General features: G+C 41.2%; 1 protein-coding gene across 2 annotated transcripts in view; it reads left to right on the top strand.

Annotated features, from left to right (window-relative positions):
* The window catches only part of PLA2G4F (phospholipase A2 group IVF), a 39,067-nt gene extending 22,565 nt beyond the window's left edge, over positions 1-16,502 (top strand). For both annotated transcript variants that reach the window (XM_063440208.1, XM_063440209.1), the window contains exons 7-20: positions 889-952; positions 3,663-3,826; positions 3,922-4,035; positions 4,129-4,166; positions 4,310-4,445; positions 5,619-5,755; positions 5,847-6,069; positions 7,305-7,419; positions 8,346-8,483; positions 9,721-9,828; positions 9,947-10,138; positions 10,420-10,586; positions 13,760-13,946; positions 16,158-16,502. In XM_063440208.1, the coding sequence (XP_063296278.1) occupies positions 889-952; positions 3,663-3,826; positions 3,922-4,035; positions 4,129-4,166; positions 4,310-4,445; positions 5,619-5,755; positions 5,847-6,069; positions 7,305-7,419; positions 8,346-8,483; positions 9,721-9,828; positions 9,947-10,138; positions 10,420-10,586; positions 13,760-13,946; positions 16,158-16,378 (2,004 nt within the window). In that variant the 3' untranslated portion in view covers positions 16,379-16,502. The remainder of the gene's footprint in view (positions 1-888; positions 953-3,662; positions 3,827-3,921; positions 4,036-4,128; positions 4,167-4,309; positions 4,446-5,618; positions 5,756-5,846; positions 6,070-7,304; positions 7,420-8,345; positions 8,484-9,720; positions 9,829-9,946; positions 10,139-10,419; positions 10,587-13,759; positions 13,947-16,157) is intronic.
* Positions 16,503-17,414: the final 912 nt, after the last annotated feature.

Genomic DNA, 17,414 nt, shown 5'->3' with positions numbered 1-17,414 from the left:
GCTGTGACAAGAATTAATTGGCTGAGTGCGTCGGCTGACATCTCTCAACCAATGAATTCCGTTGAAATATGGACAAAATTGATACAATTTAGGTGGAAGGGAAATTCCACTTTAGTGAAATCTGTGAAGATGGGCTGGCCTGTGGGCTCCTGGGGGACCTAGATAAGTGTTTGACACTTAAAAGGACACTATAGTAACCTGAACAACTTTAGCTTAATGAAGCAGTTTTGGTGTATAGAACATGCCCATGCAGCCTCACTGCTCAATCCTCTGCCATTTAGGAGTTAAATCCCTTTGTTTATGAACCCTAGTCACACCTCCCTGCATGTGACTTGCACAGCCTTCCATAAACACTTCCTGTAAAGAGAGCCCTATTTAGGCTTTCTTTATTGCACGTTCTGTTTAATTAAGATTTTCTTATCTCCTGCTATGTTAATAGCTTGCTAGACCCTACAAGAGCCTACAAGAGCCTCCTGTATGTGATTAAAGTTCAATTTAGAGATTGAGATACAATTATTTAAGGTAAATTACATCTGTTTGAAAGTGAAACCAGTTGTTTTTTTTCATGCAGGCTCTGTCAATCATAGCCAGGGGAGGTGTGGCTAGGGCTGCATAAACAGAAACAAAGTGATTTAACTCCTAAATGACAGTGAATTGAGCAGTGAAATTGCAGGGGAATGATCTATACACTAAAACTGTTTTATTTAGCTAAAGTAATTTAGGTGACTATAGTCAGTTGGATGGCATCAAGGGCTCATGGCATGCTGTAGTAGTTATGGTGCATTGAGTGGCCCGTCTAAGTTCATGTTAGTAATTGGTGTATAAAACATTTGGCTTGAAAGAACTGACAATGACACAGAACTAAGTCTAGTTTTAACATTCTCACAGGCTCATCCCTGCATGTGTGTTGAAGGAAGAATCTACAAAAATGAAAAACCATCGTCAGAGAAAGGTAACTAGTAAACAGGACTTCATAAACTGGAAGAGGTCATCACAGTCGTCCATCCTGCTATAAAGCAGTAGGTCAGCTAGGTCCAAGTCACCCTTCACTTAGTCTAAAGTGGAATATTGAGCGCCCATGTGTGCTTTTACATTTGAATTTTCAGTGCGTGAGCGTTACAGAGCTAAAACAAAACTCTCCGCTTCTGAGACTTGCACTGTGCATATGCTTGAAATTAGAAGAAGCCACTTAAATGTGGGACTAGAGCGTGTGTTGGTATTTAACATCCTTTCCCAACACAAAGTTTACAAAATCATGCTTTTAGACATTCACATGTTGGCCAGCAGGTGATCTAGGCAGAAATGACTAATCTAGAACCAGCAATAAGGAATAGTCAGCACTATATTTTAAAGGATTTGTGAATCCGAGTATAATATATCCATTATTTTGAGGTACTACATAGAGCAGGGGTGCCCAAAAGGTAGATCCCCAGCCCAGTTGTTGTAGAACTACAACTCCCATCATGCTTTGCATGCCTTTAGAATGACAAAGCATCATGGAATCTGTAGTTTGAAAACATCCGGGGTTCTACCTTTTAATCACCTATGATATAGAGTTTTTGGAAAAGCAGAGATACTTGATCTGACTTTTTCTACAACGTTATCTTCTATAACAGGTTGCAATGCTGTAAAGGCAGATATGACCTTGTTTCTAGTTCAGTCTGGAACCCGGCTATCAAACCAATTACATTAGATTACTCCTGGGTATAGAGTATAAAAAAATCTTAAAATAAGTGTATACTGAAGTGTATGATGAATTTCTCCCCTCCTGCACCGATTACACAAGTAGAGACTCACAGACACAAAATAAAACACACACAGACTCACAGCCACCAAATAAAACACACACAGACTCACAGCCGCCAAATAAAACACACACAGACTCACAGCCACCAAATAAAACACACACAGACTCACAGCCGCCAAATAAAACACACACAGACTCACAGCCGCCAAATAAAACTCACACAGACTCACAGCCGCCAAATAAATCACACACAGACTCACAGCCGCCAAATAAATCACACACAGACTCACAGCCACCAAATAAAACTCACACAGACTCACAGCCGCCAAATAAAACATACACAGACTCACAGCCGCCAAATAAAACACACACAGACTCACAGCCACCAAATAAAACACACAGAGACTCACAGCCGCCAAATAAAACACACACAGACTTACAGCCGCCAAATAAAACTCACACAGACTCACAGCCGCCAAATAAAACACACACAGACTCACAGCCGCCAAATAAAACACACACAGACTCACAGCCGCCAAATAAATCACACACAGACTCACAGCCACCAAATAAAACTCACACAGACTCACAGCCGCCAAATAAAACACACACAGACTCACAGCCGCCAAATAAAACACACACAGACTCACAGCCGCCAAATAAAACTCACACAGACTCACAGCCGCCAAATAAAACACACACAGACTCACAGCCGCCAAATAAAACACACACAGACTCACAGCCACCAAATAAAACACACACAGACTCACAGCCTCCAAATAAAACACACACAGACTTACAGCCGCCAAATAAAACACACACAGACTTACAGCCGCCAAATAAAACACACACAGACTCACAGCCGCCAAATAAAACACACACAGACTCACAGCCGCCAAATAAAACACACACAAACTCACAGCCGCCAAATAAAACACACACAGACTCACAGCCCCCAAATAAAACACACACAGACTCACAGCCCCCAAATAAAACACACACAGACTCACAGCCCCCAAATAAAACACACACAGACTCACAGCCCCCAAATTAAACACACACAGAATCACAGCCCCCGAATAAAACACAGACTCACAGCCACCAAATAAAACACAGACAGACTCACAGCCGCCAAATAAAACACACAGACAGACTTACATCAACAAAATAATACAAACAGACAGACTCACATCAACAAAATAAAACACACAAACATGCTCATAGCCATCAAATAAAACACACCCAGACAGACTCGTAGCTGCACATAAGTGAATACATTTATTTTTTATATACACAAATGAAGGGGTGTGAAATATGGACCAACGATTGGTTTTATTATTAGTAAATAGGGGTGGTTTCATTAAGGAAGTGAAAGCACATTTGCCCTTTTTGGACTCATCATGAACTAATGAGGAAAATGTGGGTTTTAGGCTTGCACGGAGTCTAACTCAGCTAAAAAAACTTTGTATGCATTACCAAAATATTATATGTCCCTTCTGTAACTACTATTTACTTCACAACAGTATGCAGAAGCTGACTTGGTTTCTATGTGTCTGTTTTATTTCTACTCTCTATATTCTTTTTCATCTCTCTCGATACCCCTAACTATAGCTTACTGTAGAGAACCGGCAAACTCTTATTGGGGGAAAGCCAGAGAAACTGGTACAATTGTATCTTTTATATTAAAATGTTATTTTCAAGTACGTTTCATATATGGCCCTTGCTGGATGTAATCATTATTAGATATTTTAGGAGGCTGAAAATGTTAATGTCTCCATATAACCTGCAATGAGAGCAATGAGAAACAAGGAATTAAATGTAGCTGAGACAAGCGGTTGAAGGATTGAAAGGAGATAGAAGGCATGAAATAAGCAACTTTGACTGTATGGTTTTTTTGTCTCTTATATTGTTCCAGGCGACCGGCTTTTGAAATTGTCCGTTCCGGGTTCATGTGAGAAGCAAATGTGTGTTCAGCACTCATCAATTACAGAAGAGGGGGTGCCGTTTGTGTTCCATGCTGATAGAGACATGAGCCCCAATCTAGATGTGAGCCTACAGCAAAAACTCCGAGTTGGACAGGTAGGTGGCATCGGAGAACATGCCCATTGCCCATAAATAAACAGAATGTGATGAACTCGTATTAATTGCAACTTATATATGTAATACCCCCTTAGGATGATCTAGCTCCTGAGCTCGACAGAAAAACTCTATTAGTGGGTGAAGCGTCCCTACCTATTGCGTCACTTCCTCTTGGTCAGGAGGTGGACATCAGTCTTCCTCTCTCCAAGGTAACACCATCTTGTTGCCATCAGTAAATGTGGAATGTTGGCTCCTTCCAGTCTTTTTTTCTGAGTGTGTGTTGTGTTTTTGTTTTGTTTCAGGATCAAAACCTGGACATGAGTGTGAAAACTGAGGAGAGGTGAGGGTAAGGGCTGGCAAGTCCTCCAAGTTTATTGCACGAAAATGAATATACCATGAGAAGGGCAGAGGTATTGCCATTGGGTATCTGAAAATGCACTCATATAATTTGTTTTATTTTTTTATTCTGGTTTCTGGGGTCAGCTGTCAGGAACTTGATATCCGTCTTGGTTTTGAACTGTCAGATGGAGAGAGAGACTTTCTAGGGAAAAGGAAGAAGGTGGTCTCTCACTGTCTAAAAGAAGTGTTGAAGCTTAACAGTGATCCTAATACAGAAGAGGTAAGACATTTTAACTGGTATGTAAGATTTTATTTTATTCTATTGGTCATATTTATAACAAAATGTGTGACATCCTCAAATGGCTACTCCATCCAAAAACAATGTTTTTAAAAAAACACTGTTTCTGTTCAGAGTAACCCTTCCTATACTGGTCCTCCCCTAACCCCCCCAACGCCTAAAAAAAACGAACAAACCACAAATAAAAACCAAACCGCTAAATATTACCCCCTTACTTGGTGAGGCTATTTGTACCTGCAGCTCAATCTTCCTCCAATTACATAATTCTCCCTCGTCCGAGTGGGACAGATGTAAAGCAGGGAAGGTGTGGGTCATTGGCTATGTGGCACCGGCATGCTGTACATGCTGATGCCAGACACCAATTTTGCACAGAATTCATATTAGTCACTCGGAACCCCTGTTCCGGACATGTTAATTATGCCCCATATATTGAAAATAACTTTAAACTCAGCATCACCTGAGTGACACTATCAGAGTTATCCACTAAATTCTTAGAGGCACACTATAGGCAGCCAGATCACTTTAGCTGAGTGTAGTGTCACTGTTCCCCTAACCCTGCATTGGTAATTACTTCAGTTTCTGAGAAACTGCAATAATTAGCTTGCAGGGTTAAGACGACCTCAAGTTGCTGGCAATCGGAAAGCTACTAGAGGCACTTCCTGCTGGTTAGGAGTCAGTCAATTCCCCATAGGAACGCATTGCAGAAATGAGGCCCTAAAACGCTTGAGGTGTTCGCCGAATGCGCATTAGTGCCCCCTATCGAGTGACGAATAAGGGGGCTGAGTACCGATCCACCGCCAAGGAACATCGATTCTGGAATTGGGTAAGTACAGTAAAAGTATTTTGACCCTTACTATGCGGGAAGTCAAAACATGTCAACATTTTTTGACTACTTACAATTGGTGGGAGGGTGCCAGGGCCCTCCTGGCACTATAACCACTATAGTGAGCTCTAGTGGGTATGTTTGTTTGTTTTTTGTTCCTTTAAAAGTAGGCTTTTCTGAGCATTGATTTAATATACATTTTTTTTTTTTACTTATTATTATTTTTTATTTTTTTTAACAAAATAATCAAATGGAAAAATGCAGACGTTCTCTTCCAACAATCATAAAACCCATCTACTAGTCTATTGTGGATAAATATTCTCTGCTGATAGGTTCCAGTGGTTGCAGTTCTGGGCTCCGGAGGTGGCACACGAGCTATGACGTCATTCTATGGGAGCCTGCTTGGACTTCAGGATCTCAAGATTCTGGACAGTGTCACATATTTGTCTGGGGTGTCTGGGTCAACATGGTATGATCTGAGAATGACGATAGTCTGTTGGTTGAGCACAAAAGCCCAGAACAACAAGACAATGTTAATTGATACTTACATTTTTTCCTAGGTGTATGTCTACACTTTATAGAGACCCTGACTGGTCAAAGAATGATCTCAGAGATCCCATTGGCAACGCAAGAACTTCAGTTGCGGCCAGCAAGGCTGGAGCCTTCTCACCGGAGAGGCTGAGACACTGCATGCAGGAACTTACGACCATGGAGAATGATGGCCACAAAGTCAACTTCACAGACTTATGGGGTCTTTTAATTGAATATTTTCTGCATCAGGAGGTACACAGAACTTTATGGCAAGACAGGAGGCTTCATATTTGCGGCCTTTATTTTCAGAAGCCTTTCTGCCTAATCTCTTTTCAGTTCCCCTTTTTGCTCGACAGTTTACTTTTATTAAGCCAGCTCTTCGCAATATTCAGGCATTTTCCAGAGCTCTCGGAGTCCGGCCTCTTCTTTGCGTCATAATTTTTATGGCACAAGGTTCCCGCATTGGCTCCAAATGCCAGCGGCCATTTTAAGAGTACTTTCCTGCGTTTTGTTTTTTTTCCCTAACGGTTGGCACTGCTCTGTATAATTTCGGTTCACATTTGGTTCCCCGAAATTCTCTGAATGTCAACGAATTTGTAAGAATTTTTCAGCGAATTTCCAATGATTTTTGTTCCACAGCTCTCATTCACCAAGAGTAAGGGAAGTTCAACCAGTGAATTGTTGAGCAACAAGGGGAACTGAAAAAGGGATTGGAAAGAAAGGCTTCTGAAAATAAAAGCCACAAATATGAAGCCTCCTGTCTTTCATACAATTTAGATTATGCGATCACAGAAACTAGAATAATCCCTAATTAACGATCACCCTCAATGTGACTCATAGAATGAGCATAGAATGAGCAAGCTGATTCAGAGTATCACTGCAAGTACACCCAGCTTCATAAAATTACACCGATCCAGCCTTACACATTGTCAATAATGCAAATATACAAACAGAGGAGTTTATACCAGAAAGCAGGAACGGGCATAAGGTAGCCAAGCATCATGGGATTTTTTGGCTTAGGTCCTCTAGCCGCCTTTGCCTTAATCAGGTGTGGGGAATAGAAAAAGAGATCTGAAATATTTAGACCAAATGTTCAATTTGGGAATATAGTTGAAGCATTTTTTGAATTTCTGTAATTTGACTTTAACTTTTTAATCAGATTAAGATTATCAAAACTTTATCATGAACTGGGTTTGGGGATATATATATATGTGTGTATATATATATATATATATATATATATATATTTTTTTTTAACAGCCAAGAATTCTTACAACTTGGCCTCAACCTATGGTTTAGTGAGTCGTTTCCATTAGACCATCAAATTCACACCTACAATATAGGAGACTAAGTCACGTATGTGCTGCAAAGTGGAATTGCCTATAAAGACTTTTAATACACCCCAAAACAGCAATTCAGATACTAGGCCCACCCAGAATGGAAGATTTTGAGGGTCTATTGAGAACAATACTTGCAATGTGTTTTAGGCGAATCCAGCGAAGCTGTCGGACCAGCAGGTGTGTGTGTCAAGCGGTCAGAACCCTTACCCAATATACGCCGGGGTCAATGTCCGAGTCAACATTAGCGGAAGAGAGTTTGCAGGTGTGTACTGAGAACGTTCTAAACCAACCCATCAGAAAATTCACTTGGGCTTTGACTTGCTACATGACCACTATGATCAAGCAATATTGTCTGCATCACCAAAAAGCCAGAATATGAGGTCCATGTTGCAGAAGGAAAGGGAACTTACAATGGTTTTACGCTACTGAAAAAAGGCTTTAGCTTGGCTTTTCCATCTGTCACTCCAAGAGTTACTGGAACTCCGTTCTCATAAACAAAATCCAAGTGTTTTTATCCCTAGGTTAAGAATTTTTTTTTTTTTTTAAAGATTAATCCTCCAATAAAGATTCTACTAAGCAACATGTAATAGTATATCGTGATTCAATACAGATTATACATGAGAATTTTTCCTTTTAATATGAATGAACTAAACGTGAAGTTTTAATTACACCATATTTTTGACTGTAATACAGATTATATCCTGCACAGCACATACTTCTTAAGATTGATGGACAGTTCAGATATATTTTAAGGTCCTTTAAAGAGTCCATTATCCTAAATGATGGTGTGGTCTGATAAATAGATCACTTTCAGACAATGAGATTTAACTACCCATGTCTATCCATGTATGTAAAGGACCCAGCCCTGAAAGATCAGGCTCGTAATATATAATATGGCCTCCAGTTATGTGTTTTAAATGTATTCTTCCGGTAAGAAATGTTTCAGTGCCTTCAATACCTTCATAAAAATGTTTATCTTATTAAATTGTAAATATATTTGATTTTATCTGTTTGGGGATGGTGGGTGATGAAGACCAACTGGAATCGTGGTCAGTAACCAAAAAATGCCCATGTGAGAATAACTTAATGTTAAAATATATATTGAGCTTGTCTAATTAACTTGACACTTTAATATCTTTTCAATAGTTAAATACCAATTACTTCCCTATATTCTTTCATCCCCTTCAGAATGGTGCGAGTTTACACCCCATGAGGTTGGATTCCGAAAATATGGAGCCTTTGTACGCACTGAAGATTTTGGTAGTGAATTTTTCATGGGGCACCTTATTCACAAAAGAAAGGAACCTAAAATCTGTTACCTGGAAGGTGAGATTTGTAATAACGTATATCTCAGTAATTTTACATGATCATGTGGATTTATTTCTGATTTTTAGTAGTACTATTAACATTTCTTGAGTTGTAATGCAATATTTTGCAATGTTGCTTGTAGTATTCACTGCTGCGAAAAACCTAAAAAAAAAGACAGAAGTATATAGTGTGATACTGTACATTATATATTGAATAAATAGCAATCACGCCCTCATGTGGTAAAGAGCTATCGGGCTTGCTATGAATCGTTAAGCAGGAGCAATATAATCTCCACTTCGGATAGCAATGCAACTGGATTCCTAGACAAAACCAAAAAGGAGGGTACAGTTTGTGGCGCTAGAGAACAGCTGCTAGAACACACTAGTGGGGTTTAATCACGAAAATCCCACAAAAACCAGAACACAACAATACAAAAAAGTGTGCAGCGCATGTAATAAATTCACAAAGATAAATATCAGTGGTGCTTCCACCTTAGGTGAATGTGTAAATCAAATAAAAGTAAGGATAAATACCCCAATGTAACAGATGTCAGTAGGTATTAGGCCTGTACATAAAAAACAGGAAAATCATAGCATAATACTGCAATGGTAAGTAGATCTAATATAGTAGTCTATATAGTCCAACTCACATATGATGGAGCCTGTTGACAAAGGAACTGGCTCAGGTAGTGTCACTTAGAGAAACGTTCTTAGCTTGATCTAAGATCTATTCTATACATTGAGGATCAAGCTCCATCCTTTTGGAATTCATCTAAGAACGTTTCTCTAAGTGACACTACCTTTTATACACCATACGCCATGCATGCATGATTGTTCTAGCTTTTCAACAATGGCGACCCTCCAGTAAAACCCTATTTCCATGTGTATGTTTCCGACACCCCACTACTTCCCAGCTGCAGATGGCGCATGTTGATTATGCCGCTCATTAATTGGGTGAGAGCATCAGCTGACAGCTGTCAACCAATGAATATATCTATGTGCAGCTAATTATGCCTCAATGACGCTGCCAGTGGTGGAGTTACACCTCCTGCAGCAAAGTGGTTATGGTGCTAGGAGTAAACCTTTAATGATTAGGAAGGAGTGGTGAACCATATGTGTTTCCATACTTATTTGTTTTAGGATTTAACTCATGGCTAGATCAGAAAGCTGGTTAGAAGGTTTATTGGTGCACGTTTATGCAGTGTGATTTTGCATTTTGTTTTCTGATCACAATGGATCACCCTACTCATTTATAGGTGTATGGGGAAGCGCATTTGCTGCTAATCTGGATGAGATATGGGCTCAGGCAACTGGCACGGGAAGCCGCATCTTTAGCTCTCTAAGTGATGTCATCAAAGTGATAGGTAAGCAGATTTTTAAAACGTTAGCGTTCCACTCAAGTTATAAAACCAGAACATGAAACACTGGACTTGTGGTCGTTTTATTAGCTTATCTATGAACATTGTACATCTATATTTCCAGATGGCTGTAGAAAATTACACTTTCGAGATTCTCGACTGCAGACTCGTCTCGTGATGCCAGGAGGAATTGTGTCTAGCATTTTCCAGGATTTCTTTAAGTCTCGGTTTACCGCAGGCGAACGCTATAACTTCACACGGGGGCTTTACCTCTACAAGAACTACGTAGGGGCCCAAGAGTTTGTAGCATGGAAAGGTAATAGAATCATGTCTGATTGGGACCCGATAATGTTGTATAGTTTGTTATAATTACATTTATTATCATGTAACGTTAGGAAATATTTGATATCCTATTTTCTTTGCAGTGATGTCAGTCACATCGTGCTTAATTTTGAATATTATTCCAGTGTTTTTTTTACCTTACATGAGACTAGTTTCACCCTTTTGGCGTTGCTGCATCAATTATAGGGTGCTTATATTGGGATAAATTACTAAAACTATCACTAGAGCAATAGGTGTCTGCATTGCCTCTTTTAGGAAATCACCCCGATGCTTTCCCAAACCAGCTTACTCCAATGGAGGAAAACCTCTACTTAGTGGATGGGGGCTTCTCGATTAACTCACCGTTCCCATTGGTCCTGCAGCCAGAGAGGCACGTTGATGTCATTCTGTCTTTTGACTACTCGTGGAATGCTCCATTTAAGGTGAGTGATGTCTAGGGATTTACTGCTTGGGAGACATGCCATTACTCTACCTGTTAGTAATTCCTTAAACAAAACTTGACCAAAACTGAAATTCTGGTCTTTCCTCCCTCAAGTGTTGTTACTCCTGTGTCTGTCTCCCTCCAAGTCAACGGTGCTACCATCAACTCCACCACGCAGGCTCGCTGCCTAGGTGTTCTCTTTGACTCCGACCTCTTCAAGCCTCATGTTCAATCTTTTGCCAAATCCTGTCATTTCCATCTCAAAAACATTGCGCGCATCCGTTCCTACTTAACGCCAGATGCGACTATGGTGTTGGTCCATTCCACTGTCCTTTCTCACCTTAACTACTGTAATCCTCTTCTCAGTGGTCTTTCGTGCTCCCAACTTGCGCCGTTACAGTCCATAATGAATGCGGGAGGGAAGCTCCTCTTCCTGTCCGCCCGCACCTCCCATGCCTCACCCTTCTGTCAGTCCCTAAATTGGCTTCCTATAAAATATAGAGCTCAATTTAAAATTCTGGTTCTTGCTTTCAAATCTCTACATAATGCTGCTCCCACCTATCTATCCTTACCTTTTGTGTCATTTTACCCCACTCCCTCTAGCATGTAAGCTCATTGAGCAGGGCCCTAAACCCCTATGTTCCTGGGTGTCCAACTTGTCTGGTTACAACTGCATGTCTGTTCGTCCACCCATTGTAAAGCTCTGCAGAATTTGACGGCGCTCTATAAATATCATCATAATAATAATAATAATAATGAAATAGAGAGGGACGGAGCTAGCGGCACACTGCAGCGGTCGCCATTTACCACAGCTCCGACAAGCCAGCGTGCAAAACCGGCCCAAACACGGCACCAACAGCCCATCTACTGAAAAGAACCGCAGGGTCACTCTCAGGACTCCCGGCGGATCTCGCAGATGCCTTTTTTTCAAAAATCGGGCACCAAACGCCGAACCAAGGGATCCGGGGCCTACCGCACGAGTGAATGCCACCTAACCAGGGAGCTGACTTCGTGGCTCGGCGGGAACTCACTACTCTACGACGCCGACTTCCACACCACGGAAGAAATGGGGTGGAAAACCCACAAAGCGATCCCGAGCACCCCCAAGCCACAAAGGGACATATGCAGCATGCTGCAATCCCCTCCGCCTGCACGGACCCAAGACATGGAGGCGACATCGCCCGAGGGGTCAGAGGACGAAGACTACACTCACAGTGTGATTAAGGCAGGCGCGGGAAGCGCAAGTATGCACACCCAGGATGACACGGCACCGGCATCGAAACGAGACATCCAGGACATGCTGGCCGGTCTCCAAAAGAACCTTCAGCACATGTGGCAAGCTGACTTAAAAGGGCTGGCGGCAGAGGTACAGGCAGTAACGGCAAGAACCCAGGCCGCAGAACAAGAGGTGAGAGAAATACGCCAAGACATCATTACCCTTAAAGACACAGTCTCCCAAATACAATCCACACAAGCAAACACCATCAAGCAATTGGCTATACTGGATGATAGGGTCAGGAGAAAGAACATTAAAATCAGGGGGGTATCAGAGGTGGTATTACTGGACGAACTGCCCCACTTTATCAGACGCCTGGTAGCTGCACTCCTCCCCAACAGACAAGCGAAACACTTCATGTTTGACGGAGTATATCGCATTGCAAAACCGCAGCAGGCACCGAAAGCAGCCCCGCGCGACATCATCCTACGATGTCAATCCCTGACAGACAAGATAGCCCTGATGATGGCCATCAAAGAGAAAACAATGAAAGACACAGAAAAATTACCTTCTTTCAGGACTTGAGTAGAGACACTCTCCTTTGGAGCAAAAGCATGCAACCCATCACGACCACCCTGCAAGCAGCGGGCCTCAAGTACAAATGGGCTACTCCCAGGACACTATGGGTGACTAAAGATGACCTACATTACAAGATCTCCAATGTAGGAGAAGGACCGGCTCTATTGACTACTCTGGGACTGTCCACTAACACCAGGGCACCAGCCACAACTCTGCCGGGACCGGCAACCTGAAACCTGCATTGGTCACACCAGACTATTACTCTTATTTTCATTTACTGTTATTATGTTTTTATGCTATCTATATTCAATGTATATCGCACCCTGTTTTGATATCTCTTTTGAAGACGACCTAAACCACACATAACCTGGTCCGCTGACCCACCCTCACTGGGTGACACCGACCATACGGCCCCGTGACGATGAAACGACGGCCTAGGTTCAACTAGTGTGCTTCATCCCCCCCCCCCCGAATGCCCAGGGTTACAGGGCACAGCCCTCTAAGGAGCCCCCACAGTACATCACATAAACTGAACTCCATCTCATCCCGCACTCACACTTAGACGAGACATAAAGGCTTAGATCCTACCTGTTACCCACCAGGACACACGTCAAACCACACAAGGAACTAAATGATTACCAAGGCCATAACCTGTGCCAGTGTTCTAACATAGTCGTATAGTCCCCTCGGGATGACAACAGCCACATAGAAACACACCACTGGCATGTCCGGATCCTCGCTACAACCACATAGCCCACACCAACACAAAATGTGCATAACTCGACTCGGCCCAACACATAAGTCGACTGTATTGTGAATGTTTTATTGTGCATCTAATGTTGTGGCATGACTACTTTTCTATGTACTCGCTGAAACTGCACCAAAAATAAAGAATTACAAAAAAATAATAATAATGAAATAGAGAGGAGATGGGATACAAATAAAGGGGATATCCAAGGCACTGGGCACAACTGAGCATAATTCCGGTTAGATTAATTGTGCCATAAGGTGACAAACCATAAACCTGGGATGCCTGGTATTATATTCTGCATTCACATGCACTGACAGTATTCAACATCGCTGCATTCACACACAGACACTACCCACTACTTCTTCATTCACATACACGGACACTACTCAGCAGACATGCATTTACACACAAAAACCCATGTGCTACACAAATACAGCCCTGTGTTTACCCTTACTGACCTGCCCTTCTTCCCTGATATTATAACTATTAGCTGTAGATTATTGTTTATTTTCAAGCAGTGTTTAAAACAAGGTGAATTAATAGTTTGGCACTTTAATAATATTCACTACCAGTTAACAAATAATGATTTGAGAGAGAATTTTAGTAATAACTCCATGTTTACCCTCAGGTCCTGGATCTCACACAGCAGTACTGTAGGGAGCGAAGAATCCCATTCCCTGATGTAACTGTGAGTGAACAGGATAAGGAACAGCCAAAGGAATGTTACCTGTTTATGGACGAGAATGACCCAAGATGTCCCATAGTGCTTCACTTTCCCATGGTCAACAAAACATTCCGAAAATTCAAAGCACCAGGTATCTCTCATGAAATAAGGACCATGTTGTGTTATCTCTACCAAGTTTCTGTTTTTGTACTATATCCTGTATATTTTTAATGTTTGTTAAATATTGTTGTATTTGTTGGCTTAGTTATCTCTATAAATACCATCATTAACCCCTTCTCCCCATGTTGATCATTCTTATTAACCCCCACATTATCTTCATAAATCCCTTATCTTTTCTCCGTTTATTAACCGGGTTCTCCAGAAACCCACACAAGTACACTGCGTAGGTTAGGTTATAGTCACTTCAGCTGGGTATACTGTGACAAAAGCACCTTCGTCATTGGGATTTGGAGAGGCCTGCTTGCCAGCCTCCTACCCTGTGACTATGGCCCCTGGGATATATTGCCCTTTAAAAACACTATTTGGGCATATTGGATTTTAAAGGCACTGTTTCTGCCCCTTGGACTTTTAACTGGAACAGATTCAAACATGTGGCGGCGGCCATCTTAAATTGTCCAGCAGAGTTTTGCCGTTGAGTGTATGGAACTGTTTTGGGCATGGGACCATGTGCACGGTGGGAGAGTTCAAAGAAGGGCTACTAAACTGGTTCATGGATTGCAGGATAAAACTTACCAGGAAAGGTTAAAGGATCTTAACATGTATAGCTTGGTGGAAAGACGAGACAGGGGGGATATGATAGAAACATTTAGGGAATCAACACAGTAAAAGAGGAGACTATATTTAAAAGAAGAAAAACTACCACAACCAGAGGACATAATCTAAAATTAGAAGGACAAAGGTTTAAAAATAATATCAGGAAGTATTACTTTACTGAGAGGGTAGTGGATGCATGGAATAGCCTTCCAGCTGAAGTGGTAGAGGTTAACACAGTAAAGGAGTTTAAGCATGCGTGGGATAGGCATAAGGCTATCCTAACTATAAGATAATGCCAGGGACTAATGAAAGTATTTAGAAAACTGGGCAGGCTAGATGGGCCGAATGGTTCTTATCTGCCATCACATTCTATGTTTCTATGTTTCTATGTGGGGCAAAAATAAGACTTCCAGGAAATTTCTGAACCCCTGAACCGATCTGGGTGATTTTTGGATATGTTGTTCACCCACATCAGGCTATATGGGGATGTGACTTTCGTGGGGATATGTTGTATTTTGGGGTACTTTTTGGGGTTTGTAAAAATGGGAGGGTCAGACATTGCTGTATTGTTTTGATTGGTTTGTGGTCGTGTGTTCCATCAAGCCCAGGGGGTGTACCTCTGGCCTGAGGAATCGTATAAATTGTGAGTGCTGGCTTGCATTAAACTGACCTGTTCTACCCTTCATGAAGTCTTGGCTCATGTTTGGGGGATTGGAGAACTACCTACACTCTGGGGATTGCTATAATCACTATACTCACCAGAGTAAGCTCTTGTAATAGTTTGTTCCTGTTCCTGCCCTGGTCTGCCTACTGGAAGCTGGTCCCTGGTCTTTGGGCCCAGAGTAGGAGGAAGACGGCGAGACCCCAACCAAGCTGTGGCGGTTCGTGGGGTCTGCGGTGGTTATGGTGTCTAGTGGAGTGCTTGGAGCCCTCGGGAAGCACTAGGAGCATCCGTCAACAGAAGGTACCCAGTCGGGGTGCCAGGCGTTCCATTACATATACTTATTTATATTCTTTAGTCTTTTTAGAAAAATAATAAATCGGTTTTCTCCGTGATTTCCTCTTTCTGTATCTCCTTTTTTGCTCTAGTAATAGAGCTGTACATGATGCACAGCAGAGGTTTCTACAGTAGAGAGAGAGAACCAATAAACGAAAACTCCCAGAATCCCCTGTGTAACCCATAAAGCAGTCCTGAGCAGTAATCTCTTGGGATATGCACCGCACTGTTGTAGAAGGTTAATGGAACAATATGAGTGACCACCTTGTCCAGACAGAACTGGCTTCAGAAGCCACAAAGCTTAACGAATCAATATTTTCTTTTTATTTTAAATGAATATACATGTATCTAAATTCATGTTGTCTATAATGTGTTTTTAAAAAAACAAAACAAAAAAAAACACAAGTATAGGTCAACTAATGGTTCTCAATCTTTTTGTCATTGTCAGATATAGCCATCTTTAATGTGAAGTGTCTTGTGAATATTTGTTTGCTTTTTGTATCTGGGCTCGCTGCTTTGATTGTATATTATTATATGCACGTGAAATATTCTGTCCTCTTAACTCTTTATCTTGTCTCATGCTTATCACAGGGGTTAAGCGGGAGACAGAAAAGGAGATATCGGATGGTGACTTTACCTTAACGGCAAAGGACTCTCCTTATCGGACAAAGAACTTCACCTATGAGCCAAATCATTTTGATCAATTAATCGAGGTGAATCGGTATAATGTACTGAACAACCAGGATCAGATATTGAAAGCGTTAACGGCTGCATTGGAACGCAAGAAACGTAAAGCAGCCAGAAAGCACTAAAAACGATGAATTGTTTATTTGAGGCTAAATTCTGTGATTAATCATGCTTTTAGTGCCAATCTGTTCAGTATCTACAACCACATTTTAATATTCACAGTATTATTGTCTGTCCCGGTCAGTAAAATGTCTGTCCCGGTCATTTAAAAAAAATAAAAAACTAGGTTAATGCAGTAATTCAGCTCCAGTGGGTTTGATTCTCAGTCCTTTCTAGTACTTATTGTGCAATAAATGTATTTAAAGTGTGCATTTATTTGTATTCTTGTTCTTTTTTTTATTTTATATGTCATGTCAGCTGTTGCAGAACTACAGGGCAGTTTGCCTTAATAGGAAGAGTGCATAGCAGTTAAAGGGACACTGTAACTGCTTCATCTCATTGAAGTGGTTATAGTGTCTGGAGTCTCCTGACACCATCCTTCTATTCAGCAATAAATTGTTTTTAAAAGTTTAATGTTAAACAAGAGTTCTCAGTAGCCCACCCTCTCTGGGTTACTTGAGCTAATGTATTTTACATTCCGGTCAGTGATGCAATTAAAATGAATATTAGAATTTTTATAGCACCTACAGAGCTTCACAATTATCCATTGGGTGTATATATATATATTTAATAATAATAATTGAATTTAATGACAAAATTATGTTGACAGAGATGGTGGGCCCTGCTCAAACAAGCTCTTTATCGAAAAGTTCAGAGGATCCACTGTTTTTCCTGTCTTGGTATACAAACGTTCTATGGAAGCCACGAGTTCTGTGTCTACAGAGAGCAGGCTTTCCGGGGATAAGGTTACTATAGCAACCACTGCTGGAAGTTTATAGACTATGTAAAAAAAAATGGATATGTAACTAGTACAACTATACCATGTATAGATTGCTGTTCTGGGACACTGAAAATAAACTCTGTATATGGTTTACAGAAATATTGAGGTGTAATAAGTATGCAAGATTATTGATATCCTTGGTGCGGCAATACTTCCCATATGTTCTGAAAAATGTGTAAAGACTTAACTTATAGCAAACAAAATTGTCTAGGGCAAAAAAA

Source organism: Pelobates fuscus, chromosome 13 (assembly GCF_036172605.1).
Source record: "Pelobates fuscus isolate aPelFus1 chromosome 13, aPelFus1.pri, whole genome shotgun sequence".
Classification (NCBI taxonomy): domain Eukaryota; kingdom Metazoa; phylum Chordata; class Amphibia; order Anura; family Pelobatidae; genus Pelobates; species Pelobates fuscus.
Note: the sequence above shows the minus strand (reverse complement) of the source record. Positions and strands in the feature narration are given on the sequence as shown.